This window comes from Schistocerca americana, chromosome 6 (genome assembly GCF_021461395.2).
Source record: "Schistocerca americana isolate TAMUIC-IGC-003095 chromosome 6, iqSchAmer2.1, whole genome shotgun sequence".
In the NCBI taxonomy this organism is placed as follows: domain Eukaryota; kingdom Metazoa; phylum Arthropoda; class Insecta; order Orthoptera; family Acrididae; genus Schistocerca; species Schistocerca americana.
The window spans coordinates 105,039,444-105,058,754 of record NC_060124.1 but is presented as its reverse complement, the minus strand read 5'-3'; the positions used below and the strand labels follow the sequence as shown (position 1 = coordinate 105,058,754).

General features: G+C 38.8%; 1 protein-coding gene across 3 annotated transcripts in view; it reads right to left on the bottom strand.

Annotated features, from left to right (window-relative positions):
- LOC124619793 (TATA-box-binding protein 2) overlaps positions 1-19,311 on the bottom strand; it is a 136,073-nt gene that overhangs the window by 26,811 nt on the left and 89,951 nt on the right. For all 3 annotated transcript variants that reach the window (XM_047146386.1, XM_047146384.1, XM_047146385.1), the window contains one exon: positions 8,120-8,363. In XM_047146386.1, the coding sequence (XP_047002342.1) occupies positions 8,120-8,363 (244 nt within the window). The remainder of the gene's footprint in view (positions 1-8,119; positions 8,364-19,311) is intronic.

The window sequence follows — 19,311 nt, the reverse complement described above, 5'->3', positions numbered from 1 at the left end:
CTTCACCAAAGTACATGCACACGCGCGCACGCGCATGCACACAAAATGGGCGCGCGCAAATGCAACTGTCACGCACAACTGCAGTCTCAGGCAACTGTAGCCACACTGTGTGGCTACAGTTGTCTGAGACTGCACTCCTGTGACAAACATTTTCTAATGCACTGAAATATAAATGGTATAGCCTCAGATTTTTGTAACCCAAGTTATTCAAATATTTATGAACTTCAAGTTTTACTTTCAGAATGTTCAAATTTAAAAATTGTATGTTTAAATGAACATTGGGTGACAAAAGGCAGGACAGGAATTCTGAACAAAATTGAACATTCTAGTTGCCAGTAGTTTTTGTAGAGGTAACAGATCTCGTGGGGGCTGCTGCATCCTTCTAAATGACACTACGAATTTTATAGAGAGACTGAGTTCAGTTGTTTGAATGAGGAAGGTATTTTTTAAAGTTGTGCGGTGGATCTAATTGATTTAAATACTGTAATGTATGTCTGTACAGAATTCCTTGAAGTGCTGTAACAAAATTATTTTTATCCAAATTTAAATGTTTATTAGAAAGTCTGGAGAAAGACAGAAAGAAAAAATTGTAATTGCAGCAGACTAATATAAATGTATTAAATAATAATGATACTGTAAATTTTTGTGACTTAATTCAGAAATATGCTTTTAATTTAAATTTCACTGAATGCACTACAAGAAACAGCCACTCTGAAACATCTGTTGACAATATTCTGACAAATTATCAGTTTGAGAATGGAAGCAAATTCTGTTTAGATTTAGGCATATCACATCATTCAGCACTGCTCATAGAGCTTCCAAAAATATGCAAACCAGAATATGTGAAAACACGTTTTAAAAGGAACTTCAGCAAAGAGAATGTAAATATATTTTCTAACAAACTGAGAACTATGAAATGGCTCTAGATAATAGTGTGTCAAGTGAAAAAAATTTCAAAACATTCCTAAACTGCTTCCTAGATGTTTCCAATGAAACTTTTCCCCCCTCAAGCCAGGTGACAGGGTGTGGCCAATAAAATAAATTGGATTACACCAGGAACAGAAGTTTCTAGTGCCAGGAAAAGACAGCTTCAGAATGAGTTAAAACATAACAAAAATGCTGACTTTGTGGGGTATGTAAAGAGATATAAAAATACATTCAAAAAAATCTGTACAGGCAGTAAAAAAATTGGCTAACATGTATATTGGTAAGCATGAAAATAAATCAAATTTATTATTTATCGCAGTATAAAATTCGAAAATATCTAGCAATGTTATCACAGATTCTGAATGTGAATTAATGTCAGTGAAGTTTAGCACCAATAGTCAGTCAAAAATGGTAATCAGTTGCTTTTATACTCCACCTGGGTCAGGAGCTGTACTGGTAGAGTGCTTCAGATAGAACTTGCAGAATATTGCCAATAACTTTCTTGTTAATTCTGTTGGGTTAGGGGGTGACTTAAACTTACCAGGCATAGGTTGGGAGAGTGTACGATCAAAACTGGTGCCAGGAACAGGATTTATGTGACATTATTCTGAATGTTTGTCTGAAAATTACTTTTAGCAGGTAATTAGACAACCAACTACTAAAGGTTATGTCTTCACCTCCTAGCAACAGACCCGAAGTTATCAAATCAGTTAATGTAGAGGAAGGTATCCTTGATCAAAAGGCTGTGGTAGCCATTATGACCACAAGTTTTCCAAGGAATGTTTAGAAAGGTAAGAAAATATTTTTGCTTAGCAAGAGTGACATGATACAAATTGCAGAGTATGTGAGTAGTCAGAATCAAATATTCGGTGCTGAGGACCAAGATGTGACAGTGCAAATGAGAACAATTCGTAGCATCACTCAATATGCTTTAGACAATTGTGTTGTAAGTGAGCTCATAAGGCCCACTCAGGTTTAATACACATATTAGATAACTGCAAAGTAAACAAAGAGTGTTTCACCACAGATTCAAAAACATCAAAACGTAGATAAACAAAAGCTGAATGAAGCGGAAATGAGCATAAGGAGAGCAATGACAGAAACCTTCACTGACTCTGAAAGTAAAATTTTGTCAACCGATCTGAGTAAAACTCCGCGAGAGGTTTCGATCTTATGTAAAATCATTAAGTGGTTCAGAACCCTCTATTCATTCGCTCAATGACCATACTGGCACTGACATTGATGACAACAGAGAGTAGGCCAAAATATTGTGTTCAGTCTTTCAGAATTGTTCCACCGTGAATAATCATAATACAGTCCCTACCATCAATCATCACATGAACAAAGAAATAGCAGATATTGAGATAACCAGCTGCAGAGTGAATAAATTATTTCCTTGCAGACAGAACTCAACACTTTGCTCTTAACAGAATAAAATCAGCAGATGCAAAGGTAACTTCCACAGTAACCCAAGGAAATGTAATAGGACCATTATTGTTTATAAACTATATAAATGACCTAGCAGAAAGTGTCAGAAGCTCCTTAAGACTGTTTGCACATGGTACAGCTGTCTAAATAAGTAGCAACACCAGAAGGCAGTACTGATTAGCATTGATGAATGGTGCAAGCTCTGGCAGTTGATCCTGAACATAAATAAATGTAATATATTGTGCATACAAAGGAAAAGAAATCCAATACTGTACAACTACACTATTAATGGTAAACTGCTGGAAACAATGTCTACCATAAAATATCTAGGAATAACTATCCAGAGTGATCTTAAATTGAATGTAAAACAAATAGTAGGAAAAGCAGAAACCAGAGAGATTCATAGTATATTCAGGACAAGTAACTCATCCTCAAAGGAAGTGCCTTACGAGATGCTTGTTCCATCAATTCTTGAGTATTATTCATCAATCTGGAATTCTTACCAGGTAAGACTGATAGAAGACATAAAGAAGATCCAACGAAGAATGGTGTGTTTCATTGTGGGATTGCTTCATCAGTGCGAGAATGTTACAGCGATGCTCAACAAACTCCATTGGTAATTATTATAAGAGAGATGTTGTACGTCACCGAGAAGTTTACTATTGAGATTTTTACGCAGCACTTTCAGGGAAGAGTCTGGAAACATATTACTTCCTTCTGCATACATCTCTTGAAATGATAACGAGAAGAAAATCTGAGAAATTAGACCTAATTCAGACACACACCACCAAGGATTCTTCCCACAAGCCATACACGAGTGGAAAAGGGAGGAAGGGGTCATTTAGTGGTATCAGATGTACCCTTATGATACAGATGTAGATGAAGTATCTGAGATGGACCAAGGATGCTGGTCTACTAAGATCGAAACCAGGGCATATAGGAAACCACATAGTTGTGCATAGGTGTGTAAGTACTATGAAGAGGACAGTGTGGAAACAGAGGAACATAAGGAAATAAGCTGGTTAGTGAAGATGATTAAATCAGCCATGCCAGAACAAATTTTTCAGCCAGGTAACCAAAACATTGTGCAATACTTAGCACCTGGCACAAATCTGAATTTCACCAGTGACAGTATGTCAGTAAACAAACATCTCCCCCCTCCCCCCCCCCCCCCCCCCTCCTAAAATTTCACATGTGGCACAGATGTGATTTCCAGAACTTATGAAACTGCAGCAATCACATTTTAATAAGTTTAATCATTACTGCTACAAGTTTGTATCTTACAGTTTTTATGCGGGGCCACAGCTTGGGAACTCAGATGCCAGTAGAAGAATGAGTACGGAAAATATTGTTAATGTCAAGTTCTGCAGTTACAACATTTTGGGAAGATTAAAATATAAATTTTGATATGGGGACTCTCATAATTTATAGTTCTTGATTCTGTAATTGGTTTCAAACTTTTGTGCAATTTCAAATGGCATGCACAACACTAGGATAAATCATCCAGATTTAAGCATTAAATCAAACAATGGAAAATCCAGAATGCTACAACGACAATATTATGTAAGCCACTCAACCACATATGAGAAATGTTGAGTTGCAGACAGGTACAATGGAAAAAAAAATTTTAAAAAAATGCTAACTTCTTGTAAATGTGCTTTACTGACACTAATAATCGCACTCTCACATGTGAACATTAGTGTAGGTATCTATTTGTCTTGCAGATTTGTTCATAGTGAAATCACTCTTTCACTTCTAATGTTGCTACTTAGAGATAATAGTTGAATATGTGAGGCAGTAAATGACAATGTTACCTCACATCCTATAGACTTTGCTCTCTCAAATATCTACATTTTATCTTCACTCAATTTTCTGCACAAGTGCTAGTCCTCCCAGGTTCGCAGGAGAACTTTTGTGAACTTTGAAAAGTAGGAGATGAGGTACTAGTGGAAGTAGAGCAGTGATGGTGGGTCTCGAGTCATACTTGGGTAGCTTAGTTAGTAGTGTACTTGCCTGAAAAAGGCGCAGGTCCTGAGTTTGAGTATTGGTCTGGCACATCGATTTAATCTGCCAGGAAGCTTCATACCAGTCCACACTCCGCCCAGTGTGAAAATTTCAGTCTGAATACAATGTTAATTTTAACTTAATGGTGAATAATGAACCACATGCCACAAATAACTTTGCAGAATGAAGAAAATGTCACCGAAGCGAATGATCGAGCTGGTGTCAAAGAATAAATTAAAGAATGCCACTTCTACATGCCAAACTTTAAGGGAACCGAAGAAATGAAGATTTCACAAATTGGAGCAGCAGGATGTTCAGTACATTCAAGAGAAACAAAATGAAGACTTCCTCATCACTCTAGAAAATATCCAAATGCAGGCATTGGAGGTAAGGAGAAATTTTCTAGCTGCATGCATTGCAGAACACAAAGCAGATACTGTTTAATGTGTGACAGTAACGATGAAGACAGGGCTTACATTACAATACATGACAACACTTAGTCAGCGATTTCCCGCAGCATTTGATGAGATACTATGTGCATATCAGCATCATCATATAATCCAATCTATGGAAACGTTACAATTATTTACTAGGCCCTTGAGCAACCCCAATCAGATGCCTGTTTATTTTGATGTGTTGTCGAATGTTATTTGTCACTCGATGAGCTATAATAGTATTCCTATAAGAAGTTCTGGCAATGAAGAGACCAGAATAACAGTAAGGCTGTGTACACAGGCAATTGGTAGGAGTCTTCCTCATACGTGGGTCTTTATAGGAAAACAATACCAAAAGAAAAGCTATCTGCAAGACTTATCTTTAGAAGTCAAGAAATGGGATGAATGACAAATCAAGGATCTGATGCTAGACCGGTTGAAGACTGCGTGGACCAGAACACCAGGCCCGTTAGTATAATTCTGTGATAGCTGGTCAGTGAGGAAGCAAGTACTTGTTGCAAAGAAGTGTGTAATTATGTGTTGTCCACTGTAGAACCTCTTGTAGACAGCTCTTTAAACTGCTCGGCCTACTGACAACAGTCACATGGTACATTTGCTTATTTATGCAGTTTGCGTCAACAATCGATCCCAGTGAGGAGTGATATATTCATCTGAAAAAATCTTTGACTATTTATTCAGCTATAAAAGGAATTTTACTGATAATAAAATCGAATTCATATACAAACTGAAATAATATTTGTGTGTGTGTGTGTGTGTGTGTGTGTGTGGGGGGGGGGGGGGGGGGGGGGGGGGAGGGGGGGGGGGTTTGGACCATGGGCGCATGTGTAAAGACCGTAATATAAATGGGTTGCAGTTTGCTATATTTTTCACTCAGGAGTGTACAACTGTAAAACTGATATGTTTGTCACAGTCAGATATCATCATCATGGTAAGTGGAACATGGGTCATTCCATGTTAATGCTCCATCATTATGGATTTCAAAGAAATTTTACGTGAACATTCGCACATGTCCCCATTGAACATTGGTGATGTATAATATTCGTTGAAATAACACTGGCCAAGTTATAGTTACTTGTTTGACACCATGTGCGACTTTGGGCCGAAATGAAATTTTGGCCATCTTGTACAACTTTATGAGTTCTCTTAATAATAACAATGAAAAGAATTTTACAAATGGTATTCCACCAGTAACTTCCAGGCAAAATTGCTTGAAAAAAATCACCGCCTGCAAAAATTTCAAAGTTTGGCTTCTTATATCTTAGGGTATACAGGTATGGCAAACATAAAACTTGACATGCAATAACCAAAAAACACAAGGTTCTCAAATATGAAGTTTCATTGATGTATCACTTTCCAGTACTGAATAAATCAAGTGCAAAGTTGAAGATTTTGTATAAAACTGTCAAAACTGCGGTATTTGCAATCCGATTTTGCTAAGAATTATTTCCTTTACAACTCTCCATGCTGGGCTCATTAGAAAGACATTGGTTAGAACCACAAAACAAAGTGTATCTGATTACCCATCGTGGGCTAACAATGGTACATAACTTGAATCATATTTGGGAACGAAAATCACAGTGAGGTAAAACTGTAAACTTCGGATTCTTATACTTCCGAGTGAACGCGTGCTGAACATGAAACACAATGTGCAATAGCTCAGTAGCATAAGGATGCGGGATACAAAGAAAATGCATAAAATTTTACCAGATGAGCAAATTTAACTTCTTTGAAGAAAATATTGCGTGAAATATAATAGTTTAAAGTCACCAGAAATTCTCACTAGCTCTACACAAAGTTGCGAATGCAGGCAAACATACGACTACATCTTGGCCAGTATTGCTGCGAAGAATGTTAAACTTTACCAGTGCTCATTGGGGACATGTGCGAATGTTCACATAAAATTTCCACAAAATCTAAGATGGTTGAGCATGGAAGCCTAGGTACTTGACATGGAATAATCCACATGCAAATAACAGCTATCCTAACCCTACCCAATGCCACATCATTGTGATACTCACTGTACAACAACATTAGAATGTTTACACCTGTTTCGTTACTACTGAAGATGAGACAGTTCATTCCAATGCTGAAACATGTGCAGTATCTGCTGCAGTCTTTCTTTACAAGTTAGTGTATAAAATGATTGATAAACCTACTTTGCAACAAATACTCTTCTGCTTGTATTTATTTACTTTCATTCCTGTGTTACCTACTCTATTTCACCATGGAATTTTATCTATCTATCTATGTATGTACATTCCACTCAAAGCTGTATGTCCCTGCATTATTTTTATTCAAATGTGGGAGTGAATAAAACATTGTTATTAATAAAAAGACTATATTTTTTTCCTTTCCTAAACCGTTTGCATCTTCTCTGACACAAGGAAACAAAACTACCTCCCCTCTTTCTTCATATTAACGTGACACATATTCGCCTACTACTTCTTGGAGAAGTCCTGCAGCTGAGAGGTCAGCATGGCTGACTGCCAATCAGTGGACCCGGTTTTGACATCAAGAAACTGGACAGGGACCAGAACAGCAGTGTGCTTTCCACGTGCCCATCCATACCACACCTAATGATGCCACTGGCACAGCATGATGGGCTGGTAGCTCAGACCTGATTTGACCCATCTAGTGCTAGAATGAGGAACTTACTGTCAAAGAAGGAAAAAAAATGTTAGGTTCTTGTAGTCCTTCAATGATGTCAGCAGTGATGGAACCAAAGCCTGATTGAGTATACACCGGGGTGGAAATCAACAGTATCATATTCAAAGGAACTATTTTGGCAAATGTCTTGTGCAATCAGGGAAACCATGGATAACCTATGTCTGACAGGGGATTTGAATGCCATCCCTCTTGCATGATAGTTCTACTTCAACCACTGCACCACTTTCTGTTGTATTGCCTGTTAACCCTGCAGCATCATCAATACCCTGTGCCTAAATAGTATGTTCCTATTTTTTCTTGGAACAGGGGTCCCTGAGACAGTGATTGGTTCTCAGTCATTTAAAAATTTTGTTCTCATGTTAATTTCCAACATTGTTCTCAGAATAAGATTTTCAAGTTGCAGTGACAAATTTTGTCTCTACATCCACCATTTCATTTCAGTGCTACTGTCTTCTTCCTTGCTATCTGGTATAAGGTATACACAAAAACAGAAGAAGAAAACCTACCCTGAAAGCATTCTTGTCTTCTTTTGTTCATTTGTATGTCTGTTGACACACAATCAGCAGTTTTCTATCACTATTTTTATTTAAAAAAACCATAGCTAACATGATAAAAACATTGAGTAAACTACAACTTACTTTAAAGCCTAATTTTTCAATTATTCTTGCAAATTTACGTGCTGCAAGACGTGAATCAGCCTCATTTCTAGCACCGGTTACAACCATTTTTCCTGAGCGGAAAATTAGAGCTGTTGTATGAGGCTCACGAATCCGCATAACTATTCCTGTGAAGCGTTGCGGGTTATATTCAGAATTTCGAGTCCGAAAATTTATCTGCATGAGATCCAGCTCGCAACACAAATTCACTGTGGAAACAACATTCCTGCAAAAGAATAAGAAAAGGCCACAGCATAAATGTCAAATTCACACACTGTTAAGTCTACACGCATTTTGTGCGTCAAACATTACATAAATGACAACTGTAAGGTCAAACATGCAGTGGGGGAAAGAGGGGGGGAGGGGGGATGGTGGGGGAGGGGGAGGGAGGGGGGATGGTGGGGGAGGGGGAGGGAGGGGGGGGGGGAGAGAGAGAGAGAGAGAGAGAGAGAGATGAGTGTGTGTGTGCACTCCCCCCCGCCCCCCCCCCCCCCCCAAAAAAAAAAAAAAACACACACACACACACACACACACAGTAAAAACGTGTGGTAACTTGCTTTAACAAATTACATCAATGTGCTCTTTAAAGTGTCGCATGCTGCACATGAATTACCCATGAGTAATCTGATCGCCTTTCCTCATTTCTTTATCATTTCCTTCACCATATATCCGATACTGTGGCAAACAACTCATTAACTATAACTAAAAATATTCTCTTCACAATTAATTTTCTTTTTATATTTTACTTCCCATGGTGAATTCATCTTGATGACCATTTACTGCAGAAAATGGTTTCCATTGCACTACCTGATCAAAAGTACACTATGTGATCAAAAGTATCTCGACAACATGCTGAAAATGACTTAGTAGTTCGTGGCACCCTACATCGTTAATGCTGGAATTCAATATGGTAGTGGCCCATCCTTAGCCTTTATGACAGCTTCCACTCTCGCAGGAATAAATTCAGTCAGGTGCTAGACGGATTCTTGCAGAATGGCAGCCCATTCTTCGCTGAGTGCTGCACTGAGGACAGGTATCAATGTCGGTCGATGAGGCCTGGCATGAAGTCAGCATTCCAAAACACCCGAAAGATGTTCTACAGGATTCAAGTCAGGACTCTGTGCAAGCCAGTCCATTACAGGGATGTTATTGTGGTGTAACAACTACACCACAGGCCCTGCATTATGAACAAGTGCTTGATCGTGTTGAAAGATGCAATCGCCATCCCCGAATTGCTCTTCTATAGTGGGAAGCAAGAAAGTGCTTAAGACATCAATGTAGGTCTGCACTGTGATAGTGCCACCCAAAGCAACACAGGGTGCAAGCCCCCTCCATGAAAAACACTATCACACCATAAGACCGCTGCCTCCAAATTTTACTATTGGGACTACACACGCTAAAAGATAACGTTCACCGGGAATTTGCCATACCCACACCCTGCCATTGGACCATCACATTGTGTACCGTGATTAATCACTCCACACAATGCTTTTCCAAATGGTCCAATGTCTACACTCCTAACACGAAGTGTGGCGTCATTTGGCATTTACTTGCGTGATGTTTGGCTTATGAGCAGCCACTTGACCATTAAATCCAAGTTTGCTCACCTCCTGCCTAACTATCTTAGTACTTGCAGTGGATCCTGATGCAGTTTGTAATTCCTGAGTGATGGTCTGGATAGATGTCTGCCTATTACACATTATGACCCTCTTCAACTGCCGGCAGTCTCTGTCAGTCAACAGACGAGGTCGGTCTGCATGCTTTTGTGCTGTACGTGTCCCTTCACGTTTCTACTTCACTATCACATCAGAAACAGTGGACCTAGGAATGTTTAGGAGTGTGGAAATCTCGTGTACAGATGTATGACACAAGTGACACCCAATCACCTGAGCACATTCAAAGTCCACGATTTCCAGAGAGTGCCCCATTCTGCTCTCTCACGATATCTAATGACTACTGAGGTCGCTGATTCTTTTGACCACATAGTGTATCTGGACACCCCCATGTACTAAGATTGACCGCTAGATGTCACAACAGGTGAACCTGCCAGTATAAAAGGAGGTGGGGAGTATTGTGTTATCACTGGCCCCTCTGCCCAGAATGCAGTTTGAGGTCCCCAGAGCATGGTATGCAGTGGGAGATGCACCCTCTGCATCCCACCAGCACCATCTCACCACCTCACAAGCAACACAGACAAGATGATAAAAGTTTAGGGAACATAAAACATTAAAAATGGCAAACATGAAAGAACAAATAAAATAAAAAGGGCATGGGTCACACCAAACTGCTGAGCAAGGGCCACCCTGGGACCCTTGGGCCAACGCAGGCAGGGTCACCCCTCCAAACCTTCATGTGGTCAATGAGGTCAAAGTGCCCTATCTCTCATAAATGAGTAGAAACCAACTTCGCCGGTGAAATGTAAAACTAGGTCAGCTGCTTTGGCGCCATCCATTGGCAACAGAGGTAGTGTGTCAGGAAGTTGAAGATATCGCCGCAAAGCAGTCAAATTTGGGCAGCCTACTAGGATATGGGCCACCGTCAGGCAATTACTACATCGACAGTAAAATGGGTCCTCACTTCAGAGAATATAGCTGTGGGTCAGCCAAGTGTGGCCAATGCGTATCTGACAGAAGACAGTGGATTCCCTGAGACAAGCACAAAGGGAAGACTTGCACGTGGTCGTTTGTTTGGGGTGTCCAGGGCAAACCATTCCAACTTCCAGACATCCAACAACTAATGGCGTAGTGTCGACCGAAGGTCAAGTTCTGTCCCCCATTTCCAAATTCAGTACAATGTTAGCCAACTTTGCCAAATGGGCAGCATGTTTATTCCCTGATACCTCAACATGTCCAAGGGTCCAAACAAAGACGACTGGCCGCCCAGCTTGTTGGTGGTCAGAAAGATGCAGGACAGACGTGACTAATGGGTGAGGAGTGTAGCACTGATCTATAGCCTGAAGGCTGCTCAGGAAGCTGCTGCAGATCAGAATCATCTTGCTGGTACAAGAACAAACATGGCTAATGGCTCATTTGATGACCATCAATTCAGCAGTGTAGACACTGGATCCATCCAGCAAGGAGCATAGGTCACTGTACCTTGCATGTGTGTATGCAAAATTGGTTCATCCATCGACCTTTGAGCCATCAGTGTATGCCACTACCAAACCTGCAAATGCACTGAGGACAGCCAGGAACACATGGTGAAACATCAATGGGGTCAACTGAATCTTTCAGTACAAAGGATATATCAAGACAGTTCAGGACATACACCATGAGGGCGTACATGATTGCTCCCTGAAAGAGGTGGCATTGGAGGAAGTTAAGAGTTCAGGGCAGAGACACTGTAGTCAAACTGCAATTTTGAGTCCAGTTCTGGGTCTATTGTGGGAGGTCAACCTCTCTACTAGGAAAAAGGGCACGGTAGTTTGGATACTTAGGGAAGCTGCGAATATATGTAGTGTAACTGAGTAGCTGTTGTTGGCACCTGATCTGTACTGGAGGGACCCCAGCCTCCATGAGTAGGCTGTTCACAGGCTACTCTGAAAGGCTCCTGTTGCAAGTCTGACACCATAGTGGTGTATTGGGTCCAGTGACCACAACACCAATGGCAATGCAGAACCACATGCCAGACTCCCAAAATCAAAATGGGAAAGGATCAGTGTTCTGTAAAGGTGCAGAACAGTAGTGCGGTCTGCACCCCCAACCGAGGCAGCAAAGCATATTAAGGTTTAGCCAGCACCTTTGCTTAAGCTGGCGAAAATGGAGAAGCCACATCTACTGGGCATCTAAGACCAGTCCCAAAAAGTGGAAAGTGTCAACCACATTGAGTAATTGGTCGTCGAGGTAAAATTCTGGTTGTGGATGAACAGTACGACAGCAACAGAAGCGTATGTGGTGAGTCCTGACAGTGGGAAACTGGAAATCATGAGTGAGGGCTCACAACTATGCCTTTCAAATGGCACACTGCAGTTGGTGTTCAGCAACACCCAGATTAAAGCAGCAACAGTAAAAGCAAAAAATCATCAGCATACAACGAGGGTGACACTGAAGACCCCACAGCTACTGCTAGACCATTGATGGCCACTAAAAAGAGGGACACTTAATACAGAGCCCTGCAGGGCCCCATTCTCTTGGGTGTGGAGGGTACTGTGGGAAGCACCAACTCAAATGTGGAAAGTAAGATACAACAAGAAGTTCTGTACAAGAATCAGAAGTGGGCCCCAAAGACCCCACTCAAGTAAGATAGCAAGGATACAGTATTCTCATGTGATGTCATAAGCGTTTTGTAAGTAGAAGACAGCAATAAGGTGTTGACATCAGTCAAAAGCTGTCCAGACTGTAGACTTCAGGCAAGCCAAATTATCAGCAGTGGAAAGGCCTTCGCAAAAACTGCCCTGGGATGGAGTGAAAAGGCCCCAAGACTCTAGGAGCCAACACAGCCACTGGCTCAGCATGCGTTCAAGCAACTTAAAGAGAACGTTGGTGAGATTAACTGGGCAATAGCTGACCACCTCTAAGGCATGCTTACCCAGTTTCACTACTGTGCGATTCTCTCCCGCCATTGAGATAGGAATCCACACACACTCCACATACCGCCAAAGATGGTAAGGAGATGATGCTGACATTCCGCTGATAGGTGTTTGAGCATTTGGTTGTGCTTGTACTCCGGTCCTGGGGCTGGTGGTAGTTGGTTTGAGGGAGAGGACCAAACAGTGATGTCATCGATCACATTGGATTAGGGAAGGAAATCTGCCATCCCCTTTCAAAAGAACCATCCTGACATTTGCCTCAAGCGATTTAGAGAAATCATAGAAAACCTAAATCAGGATGGCCAGGCATGGGTTTCAATCCTGGGGCTATATCAGGGGCAAAGAGGCAGGGCACTAAAGAATTCCCACTCACTAAATGGAGCATTATATCGCTCCAGGTGGCATGAAGTGAAGCATAATTGCAATTGCTCAATCCACGGTTTAAGGACATGAAAAGGAGGTTGACAGTTTGCAAATGCAGAGGCTCGAGCACAATGCAGAGCAAAATTTTTGGCTACAGCATCTGGGTCAATGAAAACAGCACCTTTCAAGGATATATCAAGTACACTTACAGAGGACTGGTGTCCATAGAGGTGTCTGATTTTCACCCAGACCTACCAAGGAGGCATAATTGGTCCAACAGCCGAAATGTACCATTCGCAGCATTATTGCTTCCTAGTACAGAGGAGGTACTGTTATGGCATTGGGGAGTTTCTAGTAGTTATAGTATGATCCCCTTATTCAGAAATGCAAAAGGATATGAACACATTTTACTGCAGTTTGTACAGAGTACAGTAGAGTAACAGTTTGGAGATGACTGGTAGTATCGGCATGACAATGCACCCTGTCATACGGCAGCATATGTGGGACTATGGTTTGTGGACAGTAACATTCCTGAAATGGACTGACGTGACCGGAGTCCTGACCTGCACCCAATGGAACGTCTTTGGGATTAGTTAGAATGTCAACCTCACTTAAAATCCTTTGGCTGGGCTGCCTTTCATCCACAGACATTCAAACATCTCACTGAAAATGTCCCCTGCAGAATTCAAACTGCCACACAAGTGAAGGGTGGACACACACCATGGGTGATTCCATACAAAGTGGTCCAAAAAAAAAAAAAACTAGCTGGTTGCTTGAACATCTCAGAAAAATTTATACTTGTTGTGTGAGTTCCATAATGTGTAATGAACTCAATACTTTCTTTAAAAAAAGTTACTGTTTATCATTTTGAAACAGCAGTTATTTGTCTTTCACATGCATTTTTTCACATTTGCCAGCACCTGCATTTTTTTAAAAAAATATCCAGCAATGGGTTGCCTTCAGCATTTCAAATAAAAAGTGTTTAATTCAGCACACACTGGCCTAAAAATTAAAGCCATCACCACCTAGCTAAATGTGTTCCTTAATGTATTTTTAATAGCTCGAAGTTACTGGTCACAAATTAAAAACCTCAGTATTTGAACAGTTGTGTTCGTAAACAGGAGTAATTTCTCAGCCTTAATATTATCTGCGCTATTACACCATACAGTATAGTTAATTTTTATATAGTATCCATCATGAGAAGGCTGCACTCGAATAACACTGTTTTAAAGAACAGATGTTTATTTTTCACTTTCTGATCAGCAATGTCTTTGTTAAAGGACCAAATAAAAATCTAAAAATTACACACTTAGTAGACCTTTATAATATCAAACTTCATTATAAATTTTAGCTCTGAGATTCAATTGGAAGTTACTGAAAAAAATGCAAGTATGAGTCAAAAATACATTTCTAACATCGGCAATATCTCTGCTAATGGAATAAAGTATATCCATTATATAACTTCAAGACATCAATTTAAGGTAACTAATGATTATTTGTAGACACAATCTTCTGCTGAAAGTTTCAGCAGGCTAGCAGACAGCATCTGCAAGCCTGTAAAAGTCTGTGTGTTGTCTTGCCCCTTACACCTTACACCCATTGTCTGTACACTGGCACTCAGTTAACTATGAGGCCTTGAAATGTGCAGTTGAAAAATGGAGTCTCAGTGTTCTTATTAATGAAGTTTGTCATACCAGTAGGTACAGAGTGTTTCCTAAAGACCTTACTTTAAATGAAAATTAGATCGAAGAAAAAAAAACTTATTGTTTTACACGAGAGTTGACTTAGAGGTTAATCTGCAAATACCAAGTAATGAAATACTTTTAAAAAATCTCATCGCCATTTGGTCAGCCTTGCTTGGACCCTTTTAAGTAGTGTAAGATGCCTATAACTAAAGGTCTGGGAGAAATAACATATGATCATTATTCTAAAAATAAAAGCCTTTTATCAATATAATACCACAAAAATCATTGCGTCTAACAGGCTATTCTACGATATTTGTAATTAACAAAGAAATGGATAGTGATAATTCAGGCAAAGACTTATGACTTATCGAAAACAATAAAAAAGTAGACTCCAGTTTCCAAAATCTCAGTTGTATTGGATGCTAATAAAATTAGAAAACTAAGTGAAGAAAAAAGACCATTTTCTGTGCCTGGAAAAATTGAGCAACTGACAACTACACTCAAAAAGAGTTTGGAAGTTTCATTTCAAAAGCTAATTTGTACTGTACAAAATGGAAGTTCTAAAAATTCGTCAACCAAATACGAGGTTTTCAAATCTTGTCCAGTGCAGTCCCCAACAATCAGTCTTTCCTTCTCATCCCATCCGGTAAGTCTCCCCTGACCCACAATTCTGGGTGACCTAACTATACCCCTTTCCCTAAAATTCCAGTCCTTTTCTTTCACCCTTCTTCCTTCCCATCTTCTGCCAGAAGAAGGAGCCACTGGCTCTGAAAGCTTGCAAATGTCAAATCATTTTGTGTGTGTTCCCCTGCCACCGTTTGGTGAGTAGATTTTTTATCTATCCATTTACATTATATTATCAAAAACTCATTATTTTCATTGGAATATGATGATTTGATAGAAAAGCTACAAACTAAATGCTGTATTTCAAACAAATGAGATACAATTAAGATTATCAGTTTACTGTCAAATTCGAGGAGTCAAGCAAAAGTTCGTGATGAATTTGATGGGCCAGAACATTTGGTTAAATTAACAGGGCATTTAGTAAAATTTACAAAAGAAAAATGCATGTAATTTGATAGAAGAAAACGTGACTGAAAAGGTAATTTGGCTTTATGAAGATGAGAATAACAGTTTTTTGATGCCTGGCAAAAAGAGACTACTTTTCTGTGAAAGAAAATGGTACTAAGGTTCAAACACAAAAAAAAGGTTAATACTGTGCAACTTAAATGAACTACTCACTGAATTCAATAAAGGAAATCCTGACATTTAAATGGAAAGATCAAAATTTTGCGAATTGAGACCAAAATGGGGTATTGTCGCAGAGGCGTCTGGCATCCATAACATTGGTTTGTCACACAAGAATGTGAAATTGATGACAGGTGGGTCCAATCTTACAGTTGCCTATGAAGACCTTTTGGAAGTTTGAGTAAGCAACATTGAGTTACAATTGTATGATCATGGGAAAATGTCAAGATTGTCCAGGTATACAGGCTTTACTTGACATGTTTGAAGAATCTGAAGAAGACTACTTGATGAATGACAATACCAAACACAAACAATGGGTGACAAGTCAGAACGGAAATGGTGAAAATCACAAACTCACAAGAAAAGGTTTTTTGAAGTGTTGGTAACTAACCTTGAAACTCTGAAAATGCATCATTTTATTGCCAAGTGCAAGGTAAATTTATGGAAGACAAAAAGCAAACTTTATCAGTTGATGAACGCGTAATTAATGTTGACTTCGCTGGAAACTGTTCCTTAGTTGTTGAAGACTACTGTAAACTTCAAGATAAACTGAAGAGTAGTCACAGTTTTTGTGCCATAAGTGACCACTTTGAACACTACAGCAGTGCACACTTTTCAACTGCAGTTAATAAACTACATAAAACAACTACACCCCTCCATAAACAAACTTGATCTACTTCTCTTATGGTGCTGAAACCCAATATAAGAATTAATAAAAATACTTTTTACATCTCCTTTCACCAACAAGATTTTCAACTTGATATAGAACAGCCCTTATTTGCATTATGCCATGGGAAAAATGCATGTGATGGTGTCGGGGGTTGAACAAAGCGAACTGTCAGTGGTCCTATGGGAATCAGAAACGTTTCAATTCTGTAAAGAACATGTGAAAGGAATTACCTGTGGTTCTGTAAAATGTGAAGAAATACAAGAACTCCATACCAGTGTCTTGAAGGAAAGATTCAACACTTGTCAGAAGACTAAAAGCACTATCTTTTCATTGTGTTATATCTGTCAAATAGTGTGTTCAAGTGCAGTCCCCTGATAGTGAACTTCAACATGGGAAACTTGTGCTACTGACACTTCAAAATAAAGGTACTCTGGCTCCTGTTTACAATGAACAAGGATGGATTGCCAAAGCTGATAATATTGCTTGTTAAAAACAAGATGTGCATGTTACATTTTACCATCCACCAGGACCAAGGACCTCATTTAAGAAAGTTGAGAAGTATCAAGTTTGGATGCCAGTTAAAAATGTATTGAAGCTGTCTCCCCTGGAATTTACAAATGTGACTGGGCAAACTTTCAAACTAATGCCCAAACTGAGTGACGAAATTTCTCAGATGTTCAATGAACAATGTAGTAAAAAGAAATAAGATGAGAACAAGCTATCTCATTTTCTATAAAAAATAACAAGTAAACATGGATATGTTTAAATCATATAATTAACAGACTTTATTCCATCAGCTTACATACTGCAGATGTTAAAGATTTATTTTTGACTCATATTTGTATTTTTTCATAATTTCCGATCGAATCTTAAAGCTGAAATTTAGACTGAAGTTTGACATTATAGAAGTCTTTTAAGTAGGTAATTTTTAGATTTTTATCTGGTCCCCTAACAAAGATATTGCTTGCCAAAAAATGAAAAATTTTAAAATAGTCATTTTTTAAGTGTAAGCTTCTCACCATTGATACTCAAAGAAGGTAACTATACTACACATTGTAATTGCAAAATAATAATAATAATAATAATAAGGCTGAGAAAGTACTCCTCCTCTGGAAAACTGCTGTTGAAAACTCGAGGGGGCTTTTTTTTTTTTAAATTTGCAACCGACACCTTGAGCTACTAAGAATATATTAAGGAATACATTCGGCTAGATGATTATGGTTTTCATTTGTAGACCAATGGTGGTAAATTAAATGCTTTTTATTTGTAACACCTTGGGCAACCCAGTACAAAGTAATTAAAAAAACTGCTTGCAACCTGAAAGAAAAATGGCCACCATTTCTAAATGACAAATAATAGAAAGTAAAAAAAAAGTACTTTTGAGTCTACTAAACATTAGGGAATTCACCTAGTAAATATTTCTCCTCAGATGGTCAAGCAACCTGCAACTTGTTATTGACTGATGCCCATATTAATGCCCACTAAATGTCCTGGTACTTTTAATCAGATAGTGAATAAATGTATCTTGCCAAATTTAGGATCTGAGCCCTAATAACACAACAAGAGTAAGCATTAAGAAAAGTTCCCAAGTGAGGATATGTATCACAATATGCATTCACCACCACCATGACCATCCACTTAGGCCTACCACTTTATCTAGATTAACGTCTCTTCCAGTTCTCTCTATAAATTACAGGCTACAGCAATTCAAATTTGTTCTGCTTGCTTGTTTATGACATAAATCCATCTTTCATTAGTTCATCCTCTTTGTCTTTCCTCATAACAAGGACTTCAACACCGAATCTCCTTAGTCATCTCAATACACACTGTCATAACATTATAATGTCCCATTCCTGTCTTTTCTCTTATTAATATATTAATATGTTTATGTCATTGTTATGCACAAAATGCATCTTTTCACTGTGCAATCTTCAATTTGTGAACCGTTTGAATATTTAACACTCACGTTTCATTTCCACTAGTTAGTGCTGGCAGAGTACATTGGATTCTGTTTAAGGTTCATTGAGAATTTACTCCTGAATAAAGCACCTACTTTAGCAAATGGAATCCAAGTCCTCCTGTTTATTGGTCTCTACAAATTACATAATTTTTGTCCCAATTTTCACAGCCAAAAGGAGAGTGGGAAATGGACAAATTGGTATCAAATTGATCAAAGAGAGGATACTTTCGCAAAAATTATTTCATTACTTGAAAGTAATCTGCATAATTAAGAGAAGCTTAATTATTTGAGTGAAAACTACACAATGGACTTTCGTACAAGTTTTCAAAGACAGATGAAGAGTGGAAAATGGACAAACAGGTATCAAACTAAACAGTGTAAGGTATTTTTTTTATTTTATTAATGCTTTAAGGTAATTAAGAAAAATTTAGTGATAAGAGGGAAACTCGAAATATTTCACCAACAGCTGCCACTTGCTATGTAAATGAAATGATAAAACCATCAAAGCACAGCATAAATTAAGACTTCTCTGCTCTCTCAATCTACATTTTCTTAATTAACACCAGAATACTAACTGATATTTAAATAAATTAAACCTCATGCTTTTTGGAAAAAACTGAAATGTTTTATTAAATGATTAGTCTAAAAGTAAGAAATAAAATAGGTTAAAGAAACATTTGACATGCCTTTGAATGATGCTCTAAATCATATACAGCAAAT